This window comes from Sphaerodactylus townsendi, linkage group LG11 (genome assembly GCF_021028975.2).
Source record: "Sphaerodactylus townsendi isolate TG3544 linkage group LG11, MPM_Stown_v2.3, whole genome shotgun sequence".
NCBI classification, from domain to species: domain Eukaryota; kingdom Metazoa; phylum Chordata; class Lepidosauria; order Squamata; family Sphaerodactylidae; genus Sphaerodactylus; species Sphaerodactylus townsendi.
Window position 1 is genome coordinate 8,512,585 of NC_059435.1, and position 15,861 is coordinate 8,528,445.

At 47.1% G+C, this 15,861-nt stretch overlaps 2 protein-coding genes across 2 annotated transcripts in view; one reads left to right on the top strand and one right to left on the bottom strand.

Moving 5' to 3' along the window:
• The window catches only part of INVS (inversin), a 119,813-nt gene extending 115,269 nt beyond the window's left edge, over positions 1–4,544 (top strand). Inside the window, exon 19 of the mRNA XM_048510425.1 lies at positions 2,186–4,544. Coding sequence (XP_048366382.1) covers positions 2,186–2,301 — 116 coding nt within the window. The 3' untranslated portion in view covers positions 2,302–4,544. The remainder of the gene's footprint in view (positions 1–2,185) is intronic.
• TEX10 (testis expressed 10) overlaps positions 4,032–15,861 on the bottom strand; it is a 39,538-nt gene continuing 27,708 nt past the window's right edge. The window contains 4 exon segments of the mRNA XM_048510568.1: positions 4,032–4,164; positions 5,600–5,810; positions 6,809–6,990; positions 7,689–7,769. Coding sequence (XP_048366525.1) covers positions 4,051–4,164; positions 5,600–5,810; positions 6,809–6,990; positions 7,689–7,769 — 588 coding nt within the window. The 3' untranslated portion in view covers positions 4,032–4,050.

The window sequence follows — 15,861 nt, forward strand, 5'->3', positions numbered from 1 at the left end:
AATGCCAGGACATTTTCTTTCACGCAAAACGATGACAATTTTTTTTTTAAAGTTCAGAGCTGTCAGTGGTTAATTTCCAAGTATGAGTTTGACGTTCTGTTTTTAGAACGGATTAGAACGGACTTTACTAGAATTCTGTCACAGTGTAGCGTTTAACAGTCAGGCGGCTTGTTGAATGTGGAAGTCAAACAGGCTACCGTTGGGCTTCAACTTTTAAGCTGCATTGCAAATTTCTCTGCTATGGAGTTATCCGGCACCAAAGCAGCACTGTTTCCATTGGGATGGGGAGGAGCATGTCAGTTTACAGTATGAAAAGGCACAAGTTCATTCTGATTGTACATTGGAGTAGGGGGGAAGAGGGCAGTCTCAGCCCCTATTCCTACTGTTGCTTTTCAAGGAGCTCAGGCGCTGCTTAAGAACATAAGAACAAGCCTGCTGGATCAGACCAGAGTCCATCTAGTCCAGCACTCTGCTTCTCGCAGTGGCCCACCAGGTGCCTTTGAGAGCTCACGTGCAGGATGTGAAAGCAATGGCCTGCTGCTGCTGCTGCTCCTGAGCACCTGGTCTGCTAAGGCCTTTGCAATCTGAGATCAAGGAGGATCAAGATTGGTAGCTTGTAGTTTCTCACTCTCTCTGTCCCTGCTTTTATTCCCAACACACACTCACACACACAGAGTTCAGGCCGAGTCAGTTTCTGGGTCGAGTCAGCCTCAGCCGCTTCGGACCTGGCGCGTCCTACTCTCTCAGCCCCGTATCACACTGGGCAGCTGAGAAGTGGTGGAAGCAGGCGAAGGGGTTGAGAAGTGCAGCTGGCTGTGAGTTCAGCTTTCCTTTTACAGGCCACGATACAACGTGCTGCGTATCGAGTCTCTTGAGTGCTCTCTAATGCAGCCCCCCTGCCGTCAGGCAAGATGCTCCTCAGACCGCGGGGAGAGCAACTTTTCAGGCAGTTTATTGAAGGTGATGTAATTAGAGGAAAAGCAAACAAGACAAACACATCCCTCCAACCAAGCAGATAGCCATTGGACAATTTCCCTGAGGCGACAGGCTACCACCCAAGGCTGCCCCTAAAAGAGAGAACTTCGTATCTCAGGGTTGGTGGTCATAGGCTGTACCAAAATTACGTAAGTGGCAGCCACCTAAAAGCCATGGCGAACATAAGGAATACCTCAAATCTGGATGAGTCTGCATATCAAAAGAATACGCTTTGATCATATAAAGTTTGTTTTCAGAGTTCATGAAGGCTTTGAATTGTTTTCAGAGTTCATGAAGGCTTTGAATGTTTTGGATGTTCCTGTACTTATTTGTTTCATACCTACCATATTAAAACTGATTTTAATTGCATCCTAACAGTATCTTTTAACTCACATTGAGCTGAATTGAATTACTGCCTAGGGCAAACCTTTTAGAGACTGAGTGCCGGGGGCGGAGAGAGGGGAAGCTGCACCTGGGCAGTATCGCGAAGCAGCGCTGTGCCTCCTTCCACGCCTCTGGAATGCCCCCCCTTGAATGTCCTCCAAACACCCTCCTCTCACTCTCGAACACTTCTCCCCTCGCCACACCCCTGCAGGGGCGCACACCCAGTACGTCGTGCACTCCTCGCCCCCTCGGCGCTGTGCCGCTGCTGAGTGCCCAAACTGGGGCGACAGCTCGCATGCCCATAAAGAGGGCTCTGAGTGCCAACTCTGGCACCCGTGCCATAGGTTTGCCACCACTGGCCTAGGGTTCAACATCCAAAATGAAATTTCAGCGAGGAAGTCTCATCTTTGCCTTTCTCAAAACTGTAGTACTTCAAATCACACTTCACGGCATAATTCTTCCAAGTTCTCCTGCTCTTGCTGGTGCAGGGCAAGGAATAAAAATGCAGCATTGCACTTACCTGCGTAGCTGAAGTTTGTCTAGTGGGTATTCTGCGCAGCCCCACATTGGCTACAAGAAAAGCTCCCCATTGAGATGCAGTGAACTTGTGAAGCCCAGTACTGGGGGGCATCGCAAGGGGGTGGGCTTTGCCTCTATGCCTGCATCTTGATGGCCCGTGTGGACCAGGAGGGTGGGCAAGATGGATCACCCACTTGATCCAGCAGGGCTCTTTTTTTTAATGCTCTCACACTATCTAATGGATCACTGTGCCTATCTGCAACATGCCTCTTTTGGACGTTCACTATTTTTCCGTTTTGTTTTGCAGCAACTGGATTGCAGTATGTGTGTGTGCTGGAAAACACAGGGAAATTTAAGCAGTATTCCTATAACCTGGAGACTCCCTCCACACCGCTTTCAAAACAAAGCAACGCCAGAGCCTGAGAAGGCATGAAAAGCAAGACTGAAACTATAGCCCGTTAAAAGGAAAATCACCAATTCCTACATGTGGATCGTTCAGCTGATTCCCTTGAAAAAAACAACGCTTATCTATTCCAGTAAGTTATGCTACCTAAATGACCGTAAATAATGTCATGCTCAGGAGGATGCGGAAGTCCATTAGTCTATACAATATTTGAACGCTTTTCATGTCAGTTAAATCCCACTCATCACCCCCCTGGTTCACACACAGCCATTATCATCGACACGCTGGGCCAGCTGAGAGCAGTGGTGAGCATCTTTTGGAGCAGGAAAGAGCTGCTCTAGGCCCAGAAGCTGCTGGTCACCGGGGCTACATATCCACACATCAGGCAGGCACACAGGCTGCACAAAGACCCACAAAATGACCTGGCTGCCCAAGTGACAGAAAAGCCTGCGATTTATGGGTGCTTCGCAGGAGCGTGAGAGGAACCTCATGAGCTTCAAAGAGGGGAGAAGGGAGCCACAGAAAGGAGGCAGTGGAAGTGCTGGGGGGGGGGGGGGGGCTGCAAACCCCTTTATGCCATTCCTGAGACTAGGACTGTCCAGAGTGACCAAGCAAGCAGAAGCAGTTTCCTTGGCCGCCTCGACTGAGCAACAAACGCTGGAACCTTCTTCTCTGTTCAGATGTGAAAACGAGAGCCACCGCTCAAAGTCCGAATACATGATTTATTTGCTCTGTTGAAACCTGGGTATTGTGCTAGATCAGAAAGCAGTTGACTCTAGGCTTGATGGACAATATAAAACCTTATTGTGCTCTGCTTGTTTGGCCTTTCCAGAGCAAGCAATTTTGAACCAGTCGCATTTAAGGTAATCTATATGTCACCAACTCCACTGGAACAGAGGACGCTGCTTTACACTGACCCAGACCGCTGTTGTCTCTTGTCTAGGGTGGGGTCTACTCCGAGGGGCCGCAGCTCTCCGCCCTCTCGTGTTTCCCAGTCCAGCTACTTCAGAGCCTTTTCAGAGGCAGCCATCTCATGGGCCTTGAAGCACTGAACTGGGAGGGCAATACAACAACTGCCCCTCTTTAGGCCCTCCCCTGGTCTATGTACCCCGTTTCCCCTAATATAAGACATCCCCAAAAAAATAAGACATAGAGGTTTTGCTGAAGTGCGAAATATAAGGCATCCCCCGAAAGTAAGACGTAGCAAAGTTTTTGTTTGGAAGCATGCCCGACGAACAGAACACAGAAAAATAAGACATCCCCTGAAAATAAGACATAGCGCATCTTTGGGAGCAAAAATTAATATAAGACACTGTCTTATATTCGGGGAAACACGGTAGCTGGTGCTCAGATCTGCAAGGGGGCATTTTGCTACGGATGAAGGGGCATGCCTTACATGACCGTCAAGTTGAAATGGCTGCTTGATGTAGTAGCATAAAAAGTTAACACCTTCTTAGAAAAATATTGGAATGTCCATTTCTTTAACAATCTATACAAAGCTTCACAAACTAGGCATTCAGATTGTCTTCTCTTCAGAAACTGGGATTGGCCTTTACTGATGCCCATGGCAACAGGTTGCTTTTCAAAAGCAATGCTCAGGACCAACGGTTTCTAAATTTCTCTACTAGGACAACAAAAGTAGCTTTTTTGGGTACCAAAATGCAAACAGATTTAAGAAACTTACTTTAATTTTCACCATAAAAAAAAAGAAGATATTCCGCATCTGTAACAGAAACAAAACGCTTTCGGCTAAATGAAAAAGTTTCCCTTTAATACGCTGTGTTAACTGCACCGGCTCCTTGCGGGTGTGAGGCGAGGCATATGTTGAAATAGTAATGAAGGTCTGTCAGCCACTGCTCCTGGGCATCACCGCTCTTCAACGCCTGTCAATCAAAACACATTCTTATAGCTTGGAGTTTTCACACTATGCAGCTCAATGCTCCGTTTCAGAGCAAACAGTGTCTTTTCAGCGTACTGGAGGAAACAGGCTAATTTATTAGACCACGTAACAGTAAAGTCCTCAAAAAGTAACCTGGTTCTTTTATGATTCAGTCAGACTCTAGGAAAAGGGCAGGCTGGCGTGGGTGGAGTCCTGTGTGTGAGAGGATCCAACCTTGTGGCTAGTTAATAAAACATTATAGAAAAGTCTAAATGCTCTGAAGTCGCAACCAGTTCAAATTTTTCTACCTGGAGACCTGTGCTGCTGGTTGGTTCTTTTAAAATCAATCTGTAAATAAATAAAACTTAGTTGTTTATATATTAATCCAGCCTCAGTGATGATGAAGAAGAAGAGTTTGGATTTATATCCCCCTTTCTCTCCTGCAGGAGACTCAAAGGGGGCTTGACAATCCTCCTGGGTTCCTTCCCCTCTCACAACAAAACAACCTCCAGGTGAGGTGTGGGGTGGAGCTGAGGAGAGTCTCCAAAGAACGGTTTCAGACTCAGCCCAAGGCTCACCTCAGCTAGGCGTGTGGGAGTGCACAGGCTAATCTGAATTCCCCAGATAAGCCTCCACAGCTCAAGTGGCAGAGCAGGGAATCAAACCCGGTTCCTCCAGATTAGAATGCACCTGCTCTTAACCTCCTACGCCACTGCTGCTCCTGTGATCTCAATAATCTCCCTGTGCATCACAAAACGTACCTCACAGCAGCGAACCCTAAGCCTATGCACTCGCTCGCTCGTAGATCACCTGGAAACTGAGGGGAAGGGTTATAGTTGAAAAGAAACCTAGATCCCAAAAGTCTCAGGAGGCTCAGGGGTCCCTTCAGTAGGAAAGAAAAGGCTTGTCCCAGCAGGGGTCTACTAGCAGCTCACCAGCTGCTGCAGAGTACTTTGTGCGGTGCCTAGAAGACCTAGGAAGAGGCTGCAAAAAGATCTACTCTAGCCCTGCCCCCCCATCTTTTATTTTTTAGGCTTTATCTCTGTGCTGCTTTCTGAAACAAAACAAAAAAGCAGGGGAAGAAGAAGAAGAGTTTGGATTTATATTCCCCCTTTCCTGCAGGAGACTCAAAGGGGCTGACAATCTCCTTGCCCTTCCCCCCTCACAACAAACATCCTGTGAGGTGGGTGGGGCTGAGAAAGCTCCGAGAAGCTGTGACTAGCCCAAGGTCACCCAGCTGTCATGTGTGGGAGTGCACAGGCTAATCTGAATTCCCCAGAGAAGCCTCCACAGCTCAGGAACCCGGTTCCTCCAGGGAGTCACTTGAGATATTTTTTATCCTTATTCAAGGGTAGCTCCCATTAAAGAACCGGTTGGCAACCTGTGGGCTCGGGCCAGTAGCCCACTCATGCTCACACTGCAGGGAAATGGCCTCCTACCATGATATCCTTGACGATCTGTTTCACCAGGAACTCGTTGGCCACCATGTGACTTCGAAGCTGTCCATGCTGCATTAACAAACGAAGGAGCTGGGCAAGGACGGGCAGTTCTTCCCGACGGACACGGTTCGCTTGAAGACTCTGCAACATCAGCTGCAACACTCGAGGCAGGGCGGTTAGCAGCGAGATACAGGAAGCCCACAGCACGTCCCTGGATGTAGAAGAAGAAGAAGAGAGTTTGGATTTATATCCCCCCTTTCTCTCCTGCAGGAGACTCAAAGGGGCTTACAAACCCCTTGCCCTTCCCACCTCACAACAAACACCCTGTGAGGTGGGTGGGGCTGAGAGAGCTCCGAGAAGCTGTGACTAGCCCAAGGTCACCCAGCTGGCGTGTGTGGGAGTGTACAGGCTAATCTGAATTCCCCAGAGAAGCCTCCACAGCTCAGGTGGCAGAGCTGGGAATCAAACCCGGTTCCTCCAGATTAGATACATGAGCTCTTAGCCTCCTACGCCACTGCTGCGGATGAGAGCACAGAAACCGTGAACAGGCACAAACCGAGCATTGCTTCTTGTGCCCAGTCCATCTCTCTGCGAAAGGACAGCTGAACAGTACAGACTTTGTATGGCAAAGTTCTAATAACTCAGAAGATGCAAAGAAGAAAAAATGAACGTTATTGCAAAAAAGTTACTCACACACTGCCTCTGGCGTTCTATTACCATTATTGCTTTTAAAAGCCTGAAGACTCACATAGAAAAAGTTCAAGCTTCCACTACACAAAGCATCTGATTACGCTTCCCAGCATGGGAAAAAAACAGCTGCTAAAAGGCATCCCAGATGAAGAAGTAAACACACTTGTGTGATTTATCTTTAGCCCATTTTGGGCTAAATGCAATTAAAAAATGACACACTGCTATTCCTGAAAACTCTTCCAAATTATAGTGAGTTCAGAGAACAGACTGCTTAACAGCCACAGGGCCTTAGAATAAGGTCACTAATAAAATCCAGTTTCTTAAGGGTAATTGTCCTGGTTCCTAATGAAACCACAGGCTAAATCCAAAGATTAAGATGACTGCTTGCTGGGATACAACCGGGCCCACAGCCTAGACCATCAGGCACAAACAGCAGCGCTTTTTTGGCCAAATGTTACTGAAGTGGCTGTTGCAGCTGCTGATGTTTTCAGAGTTAAGTGCTAACATTAAACAGCTTACCTCTTCTGAAGGTGTTCTTCGTCTTCCCTCTCTATCGTTAGGAGGAGGTAAAGAAGGCTGCAGCACAAAGAAGCCAGAAACTTGGAGAGAGTTTCATTAAGGAGGCACGCTTGATCCAAGAGCTTACTAATGGCACACAAAACAGATCCAGCCGTGCTGTCAGGTATTACAGTCAGCCCTGCCTAGGAGAGAAAACAAATTCATTACCTTTCTCACACAGCCTCTTTTGGCTGTCCACGGGCACAATTCTAGCAATAACTTCTGCTTGGTCTTCAAGCAGTTACTTTTTTCCCCCCCAATATAAAATCTGCCTTTCTTTTCTTGTGGAATTTGAGCTGCATCGATCTGATGAACAGATATCTACTTAAATCATGAATAGGGAAGTACCTGTTGCAGCATATGCAGCTCAGGACCCACCCAAAAAATAGGGCAGAAAAATATGGTTCTACGCATGAGGCCTGTTGCAGCATTTGATGTCTTGGGAGCCAGGAATTGCAGGCACGAGGAAGACACTGGCCACCTGCTGGCTGAAGAGTACGGAGTAATCCGAGTTCTAAACTCAACAGCAAATGGCTCAGCCTCATCGCCATACTGTTTCATACAGGATGGATCAATGACTACTGGTCAATATGACAGGTTCGCATTCAACTCAACAGGTGCAGCTCACTGTTTTTATGATAAATAGGAAAGTTTCGGCAACAGCTAATAAGGAGAAATATCAGTTCTGGTAACTGAGAAATCCACGATTCAAAGTCCCTGCCCAAAGCAAGCAAAAATATCCCTACGCACCAGAAATCTATTACCGCGGTGAACAACTGGACTCAAATGAAAACACAGGAACAGACTGAACATAGAATGCGTTAAAAAAAATACTACCTACCAGGTACTTACAAATGCCACTTTGGACAATATCTACACACTGGCTTCGGGAAGGTACAGCCGACAGGCACTGGCTCACCATCTGTTACAGTACGAAGAACAAAAAAGCATGCAAGGATGTATTTGTTTACTATGCACACACAGTAGGTCTCTGCTTGAAATTCTGATTCAAACACACTAGTAATCCATCATCAGTACATGAAAAACAGACAAGTTGCTTCCAGATGCTGTTGAAGAAATAGACTGCTTCATCATCTCTATTGTCTCCTCTATATGCTCTGGATCTGATTTCTCGCTCACTCTAACTACAAACACGCAACATAAGGCAATATGCGGCCGGGGGGAGGGGGGGGGTTTCCGCATTCAGCCTGATTGGCATGAAGTCTATACTATGAACAGCACTGTGTTTTAAGAGGTCCTAATGGCATCGGGTGAACAAATGCAAACACCGTCAGAGGTGGGGGGGCAGTGATGGTGGATTAAGCTAGGAAGCAAACTGGTTTTTTTTAATATAATTACACACAAAGTTGCAACCACTTGAACAAATTTGGGGCAACGTGACTCACAAGACGGTAGCTTCAATTACATTTCCTTACCACACTTTACCTTGAAAATTTTCAAAAGGATAATAAAAATAGGTAAATTTAAAAATCTAAAGCATTTTGCTATTGCGCACTGCTATACAATATATATATATATGAACAATCAAAGGGCAGGATTCTTTAGAGGCCTTGTCTGGTAACCCAGCAAGGCAGCAAACCTGTGTAGACGTGAGCCCTCCTGAGACCAAGAGCTGACAATATGAACATGAACAAATTGCTCCTTGGCTGTGGTCATTATTGTGGCTACCGAGCCAGTGCTAACGAACACTTCCTGCATGAAATGGAGGGCAAGCTCCTCCTCCTATATTATCAATATGCCTACAGTTACACATCTCATTAGCTTCAATTTTTTAAACAGACACACATTTCCCAAGGATCTGGAAGATCTCAGAACATTATGGTATGTACTAAACAAGATATGATGAGTGTGTACGGCCCGATGTCCTTTTAAATTATGGTTGCACCTATTAATACACCAAATGTTTTCCTTCCATCCATGCGTGGAATTTCAAGCAGAGACCTTATGCAGCCATAAGGAAAGGTACAGTCATTTTCTGTCTCTTGCATGGGAAACCCTAGAGCTCAGTTTGAGTACTTCCTGGGCTACATCAGTGACAGGAAGGCTATATGAAGCATAGAACATCAACCAGAACAGGGGGAAACACAATTGTAACACAGAAAGGGTAGAAGGAACAGATTTTAGGGAAGGCTAAGCAAGTCAAGTGCCCTCCTTGACACTTGGTAGTCAGAGACAATTATTGGTTGACGATAAGACTTTGTCCTTTTCCCTATCCCACAGTCTGTTTGACAGTGAATCCCTTCTCTCTCTGATCCCCCCCCCCCCCCCCCCCCCACAATCTCAGAGCAAAGGAAACCTTCATGGTGAATATCCAAGATTTCGTTCTTGCTCTGAGGAGGAGGACATCTTTGATCTGGGACTTCCTGTGGTGGTGTTCCTCAGTCTGGGTGAGCATTACTCAGCATGCACCACTTCCTGTAACACCCTGCGCCTTTAGGCAACCCACTGAGAAAGACTTGAGCTTGCCGTGCTTTACAAATATCGATAATGGAGAACCATGTGGCCACCTGACATATTTCTTCCACCCAGGCTTGATGGTCAAATGCTTCAGCGGTAGCTGTGCTTCGTACTGAGTGCACTGTGTTGCCTGGCGGTATTGGAATATTGCTGGCCTTGTAGACCTGACAAATACATTCCGTCCCTTATTCAGTGCTGCTAAGGAGGTGAATAAAAAGTCAATTTTCCTGATAGATTCTGGGCCCTCTGCAAATCCAACATTTGCCAAGCCTTTTTTTTTTTGGCATGGTTCAGCCGTGGACAGAATGATGGTAAATGACACTCTTAACTTCTGTTAAAAAGAACTACGTTTTGGAATGAAGGTGGAATCCAGCCAGAGCACCCCCTGGTCCTTGTGAAAAACGCATAGTCCTTTCCTGGCTGACTAGGCGGCTATTTCTGAAACCCTTCCATCAGAAGTCACTAAAGTTAAGAACAAGGTCTTCATGCATATCCATATGAGAGGAACTTCCCTCAAGGGCTCAACTGGTGCTGCGGGAAAAACTGATATCACCATGAAGGAAATCTCTGAATCATGGTGGTGGTGGTGGTCTGAACCACCCCTTAGATGAACAGGACGATGTGGGGGTGCATAGTCATGGGTAGCCCTGCTATCTGGGGAGCTACGGTTGCTACGGCCACTACCTGGTGACACAGAGTAGATGCCTTTAGTTGTTGATGTACTCCATCCTGTAGGAAAGACTGTAAATGTCCCAGTCCTGGTTTAGTGGGCTGACCTACTTAGAACTATCTCGTGTAGGCTTTTCCAGTGGAATGATGCCCACAGAACTGATCCAATGCACGCTATCATTAAACACTGGAGGTGTGTCAAAATTAGCTGGGTTGATTTGGCCTTGGTTACAGTTTTGGTTATAAAGAAAAAAATTTAACACCTTGTCCACTGGAAGAAATAAAATGTTCTTCTAAGTGTTTATCATGAACCCCAGATCTCTGAGAAGGACTGAGGCTCCTCTTTTTCCTGTTGAGGAGATAGCTGTGTAACTCCAAGATTTGTATTGTCCAAGTGATATTTTTGATGGCTTGTTCATTGATAGAGGAGCAGATCGGGATGTTGGCCAGGTACTGGAATCTCTTGTCTGTGAGTCAGCACTACAAGCATTACCAGGACTTTGGAGAAGACTCAGGGAGAGCTTTGGACTGAAATCATAGTTGCTAAAAACCTGTCGATGTACGTGAGGTCTAGGACGGCTCTCCTGTCCTCACTTTTCTTGAGGATGGTGAAGAAGATAAGAGTATACTCTTGAGTGACACTCTCATGGAGGAGCTGGTTTGACGGCTCCTATTTTTACAGCATGGTTTATAGTTGCCGCCGTTCTTGAGTTTTTTTCCTCCCACAGAGATCTGGCAGATGTAAGAAATCAGTCTGAAGGGAGGCTGATAAATGCTATAGAACAGTTGAACTGGACAGATTACTCAACCCAAGGGTCTGGTTGTTTGCAGCCACTGTGCTGGGAATTCTTGAATTCCCCCAACTGGCAGGTGCCTGGGGTTGCTATTTACATTGTTTAGCCGTTCTATGAGATCTGTTGGATTGACAGGATTGAAATTGTGGGGACCGATGAAAGCGAGAACCTCTTCAAAAGGACCCTCTGGAGTGGTGCTCTCCTCTGGTAATGCCTGGATCATGACAGCACGTGGTAGGAACAAAAGGAATGCGAAGGAAGGGGTCTCCTGTCATCCTTCCATAGGTTTCTCAGCATGGAATTCTTATTGTCTCTGATTTTCACCAGGATCCAGTTTGTCTCCAAATAATCTTCCGCCTTAGAAGAGAGAAGCCATCACAATGAACTTGGAATGAAGGTCCGCTTGCCAGGTTCCCAGCCACAGCGTACATCTAGTAGTGGAGGAGACCGCAACGGAACAGGCCTTGAAGGTCATTGTATCGAGCAAAGTGTCTGGTAAGAATGCGACCACCTTGAGGAAACAGCTGCCCTTTTCTTGTCACTGGGGATGAACTGACTCAGTTTCCTGGCCTAAACAATTGAGGCCCCAGTGGCTGCTGCTCTGATTGTTAATACTGTGGCCTCGTAAGCCTTTCTAGAAGCATGGTCTGCTTTTCTATCTGGGGAGTTCTTAATGGATCCCAGTCCATGCACTGACAAGAGGTCTGTGGATTGCAGTGCTGCAATGGAAGCATCCACGAAGGGAACTTGTAGCAATCCCATGGCATGTGGGGCTAGGGGGGAAAGTTTTTTTTAGCATTAGGATACTGCCTGTTAGACGCAGGCTTAGTTCATTCTGCCTTAAAAAGCCATTCAAAATACTTAAGGAAAGGAAGCCATCTCTTAGAAAGGGTGTTGGGGAAAGAATTCTTCAAGCCCTTTGGGATGAGTTTTCCCTCCTTTCGCTTCAGTTCCAGGATCAGGGTCCTCAGAGAGGTCTAGAGCCAAAAAAGACTGCTAGTCTTCCCCATTGAATGAAGAGACTGGTTGCTCCTTCGCTATGGATTTTCCCTCTGAGGAAACTTCTCCTTTCTGTCCCTCATTGTTTGACAATGAGAGACTCGTTGCCTGAATTATGACAGTGGAGCAAGATGGTCACGGAGCTATAAACTCAAGATGGCCGCCCACCCTCTGGTGCTCCACTGCCAACATTTGGGTCAAAGGGGTGTCTTCTAGAGGACTGGGCTCTCGGTCATAGCCACTTGGGGTTGAATTGGTGGCCACGGGGCTGAAGATTCTTGTGGGGCTCTTTTCACATCATTTTGGGGCTGTGTGGTTTGGCGCTTTCATTTTAGTGTAGATGGCCAATGTCACACCAATCTTTAAGAAAGGGTCTAGGGGGGACCCAGGAAATTACAGGCCAGTCAGTTTGACATCTGTTCCTGGTAAATTAGTAGAATCTATCATTAAAGATAAAATTATTAAACATGTAGAAAAGCAAAACCTGCTGAGGAAGAGTCAGCATGGCTTTTGCAGAGGAAAGTCCTGTCTTACAAACTTACTAGAGTTCTTTGAGGGTGTAAACAGGTATGTGGATTGTCTACTTGGATTTCCAAAAGGTGGATTGTCTACTTGGATTTCCAAAAGGATTTCCAGACATTGTCTACTTGGATTTCCAAAAGGTTTTTGACAAAGTTCCTCACCAGAGACTATTGAGAAAACTCAGCAATGAAGGAATAAGAGGGGAAGTCCTCCTATGGATTAAAAACTGGTTGAGGAACAGGAAGCAAAGGGTGGGTATAAATGGGAAGTTATCACAATGCAGAGATATAGGGAGTGGTGTCCCCCAAGGATCCGTTTTGGGACCAGTGCTCTTTAACCTATTCATAAATGACCTGGAAGTAGGGGTGGGTAGCATGGTGGCCAAGTTGGCAGATGATACCAAATTATGTAGGGTGGTGAGAACCACAAAGCGATCAAGCAGTAAGAGCTCCAAGCTTGGTGACCCTTTGGATAAATCTTAGGGTGAGTGAGGCTAAGAAGCCAGTAGCAAATGTAGCAAAATGTAAAGTGATGCACATAGGGGCAAAAAATCCAAAACCTCACACAATAATTACACTACAGGGCCAGGCAATATACAGTCACAGATCGTAGGAAAGGATTTTTTGGGTGTCTTAGTTGAAAGTTCCATGGGAATGTCAACTCCAATGTGCATGGCAGTTGTGTAAAAGGCAAACTCTATGCATGGGGATGATTAGGAAAGGAATTGATAATAAAACTGCAAAGATTACGTCATGCCGCCTTTCATATAAAGCTTTTGTGGTGTGACCGCGATCTTGAGTAACTGTGTTCAAGTGTCCTGGTCGCCCACCAAGCATCCTTTCAAAAAAGTTGGGATATCAAGAGGATAGAAAAAAGTGCAGGAGAGGGGCAACGAGGGATGATTGAGGGACTGAGCACCTTCCCCTTAAGTGAGGAGAAGCTGCAGCATTTGGAACTCTTTAGTTTGGAGAGGAGACGTCTGAGGGGGGGATAATGATTGAAGCTCTATACCACTGCACTAGCTGGAGCTGCCCCACGCCGCTGGGCTGTGGTGGCTCACCGTGGGTGCAATGGGTTAGGAAGGGTGGTGGGTGCAGCAGGGCTCTTCTGGGCGGCTTGGGCTGCGGCTCGAGGGAGTGCGCCGAGCTGCATTCTCGGGGCTTGCTGCTTGGGCACGCTGCAAGTGTGGAGGTTCCTGCAAGGGCTTCGGGCATGGCTAAAGCGCTGTTGCAGACGGGTGGCGGGAAACAGTGAAGCGGCCCCCTCGGCGGGCTCCTCCCCCACCGGCTTGGTGTTGCTGCGCTGCTTCATGATCCTGGGGCATGTCGGCATGTCTCTTTCTGGGCGGCCCCCCCTCCCGCGCCGCCTGGTCCCCTGTGGCTGATCCCCTGGAAGTGGTGCGTGGTAGGCTGGGGCGGCCACGCCTCGTTGTGGCTTACCGTGGGGGGGGGGGGGTTAGGAAGGGAAGGGAGGAGGAAGGGGAGAGGCCAACTGGATTTTTCCAGAGGCAGGGCTGGGAAGCTCCTTCTTTCTCTCCCCGCGGGCGGCAGCAGGTGGCGTCGCATGGCATGCACACCGCAGCGAAGATGGGCAAGCCACGCCCCTTCCCCGGACCGGCAGGCCCTGATTGGTGTTTGGGGAAATGTTGATTTTGCAGGGCTCAGGTGTGACCTGCGAGCCCGGTGAAGATCGGAAAACCTGCTCGCAACGGGAAGGGACGCCGTCACCAAATTTGGGAGCTGTCGGTCCAGGCGTTTCGGCGTTAGGGCGTGACTAATAAAGTCACAGTTAGCTTTTTATATATATAGATGGATGGGGTAGAAAAAGTTGATGCAGAATTTTTTCTCTCTTTCTCACAATACTAGAACCAGGGGGCATTCATTGAAAATGCTGGGGGGAAGAATAAGGACTAATAAAAGGAAACATTTTTTTTAACGCAACGTGTGATTGGTGTTTGGAATATGCTGCCACAGGAGGTGGTGATGGCCACTAACCTGGATAGCTTTAAGAAGGGCTTGGACAGATTTATGGAGGAGAAGTCGATCTATGGCTACCAATCTTGATCCTCCTAGGTCTCAGATTGCAAATGCCTTAGCAGACCAGGTGCTCAGGAGCAGCAGCCACAGAAGGCCCTTGCTTTCACATCTTGCATGTGAGCTCCCAAAGGCACCTGGTGGGCCACTGTGAGTAGCAGAGTCCTGGACTAGACGGACTCTGGTCTGATCCAGCAGGCTTGTTCTTATGTTTTTAACATGGCAACTAAACCAGTGTTCCAGGAATTCTGGAGTCTCTGGAGCTCAGAGAGGGCTCAGTCCTCTCGCACCACTACCAGAAGCCACTTATGCACCTTAACATTCCCATTACCCCAAGTCCTATTTTTGCAAGAATGTGATACTTCTCACTCTGAAGAGGAGGGAATCTTGACTCTGGATTATTGTCTTGCCAAATCTCAAAATCTTAATTTCACTAAAAACGATGGAAAAGCACTCCGAGCAAATCCCTTAATTGCAACTTCCACTTTCCATCTTACCACTTTGAATGGTTTTGTCTCAAATTACAACCACTTCCCCAGCTGCCTTGAATAATACAGACTCGCAAGGTGCTTTTAATCCTGAACTTTTCCAAATGTTATCCAAGTTGTTCTTGGCATTGGGTCACTGAATCGGGAGTGTTTTTCCATCGAGATCTCATGAGTTTAGCCCTCTCGCGTAAAAGCAGCTTACAACAACCATTCAAACCACTAGTAATTCTGCCCTGTCAAACTGATTCATGTCACAAAAGATTCTGCTCCTGACATGAGAATACGCTGAGAAAGTGGAGGGCCTTGGAGGATTCTAGCTTGCTTGCAACACAGCCCACGTTACCTGCGCCATCATCTGAAAGCAAAATCAGCTTCACTCTGAGAGAACATGCCAAGCACCGCTGGCACTGCTGCGTCAAAGGGATTCAGCCTAACACCAGTGAACTCTGTCCTATAATTGGTTAGCAATGCCAGAAACGAACTGTCCTAATACCTAAAAGATACCAGAATCAACCCATTTGGTTCACATCCGTTTTCCAGGTATGCTACTTGGCAAACCTATTTGGGAACTACACGTGCGCCTTGTTTTATGCTTTCTAGGAAGCAAAAGATTACAATGAAGTCATTAAAAGATGAAGTCAAGAGATCTATTCATGTAGAGTGTTAATCTCCAGCCCCAACCTCTTCTTTCCTAGGGGAACAATGAGGGCTTTTTTACTTTGCTGCCGTTAGGCATCTATCATTTTTGAATTATTGCTTCAGGATGGCTGATTAATGTGCAGCCTTCGCCACAAGAGGGAGACATCTGAACAAAGCAATGGCAGAAGCTTCCAGAACTGCAATAAAGAAGGGTGGAGGCTTCGATAACTGTTGGGGTGAGCCGGCGAACCTCGTAGGGTCTCAGAAAGAGCACGGGAATGCCTGCCGCTTCATCCTGTTACTCCTCCTGGGCAAGCAGGATCTCCACCGATCACAAGACCCCCATGACTCACGGGTCACCAGGTGTCCTGGACAAAGGGACAAAAGGTGCA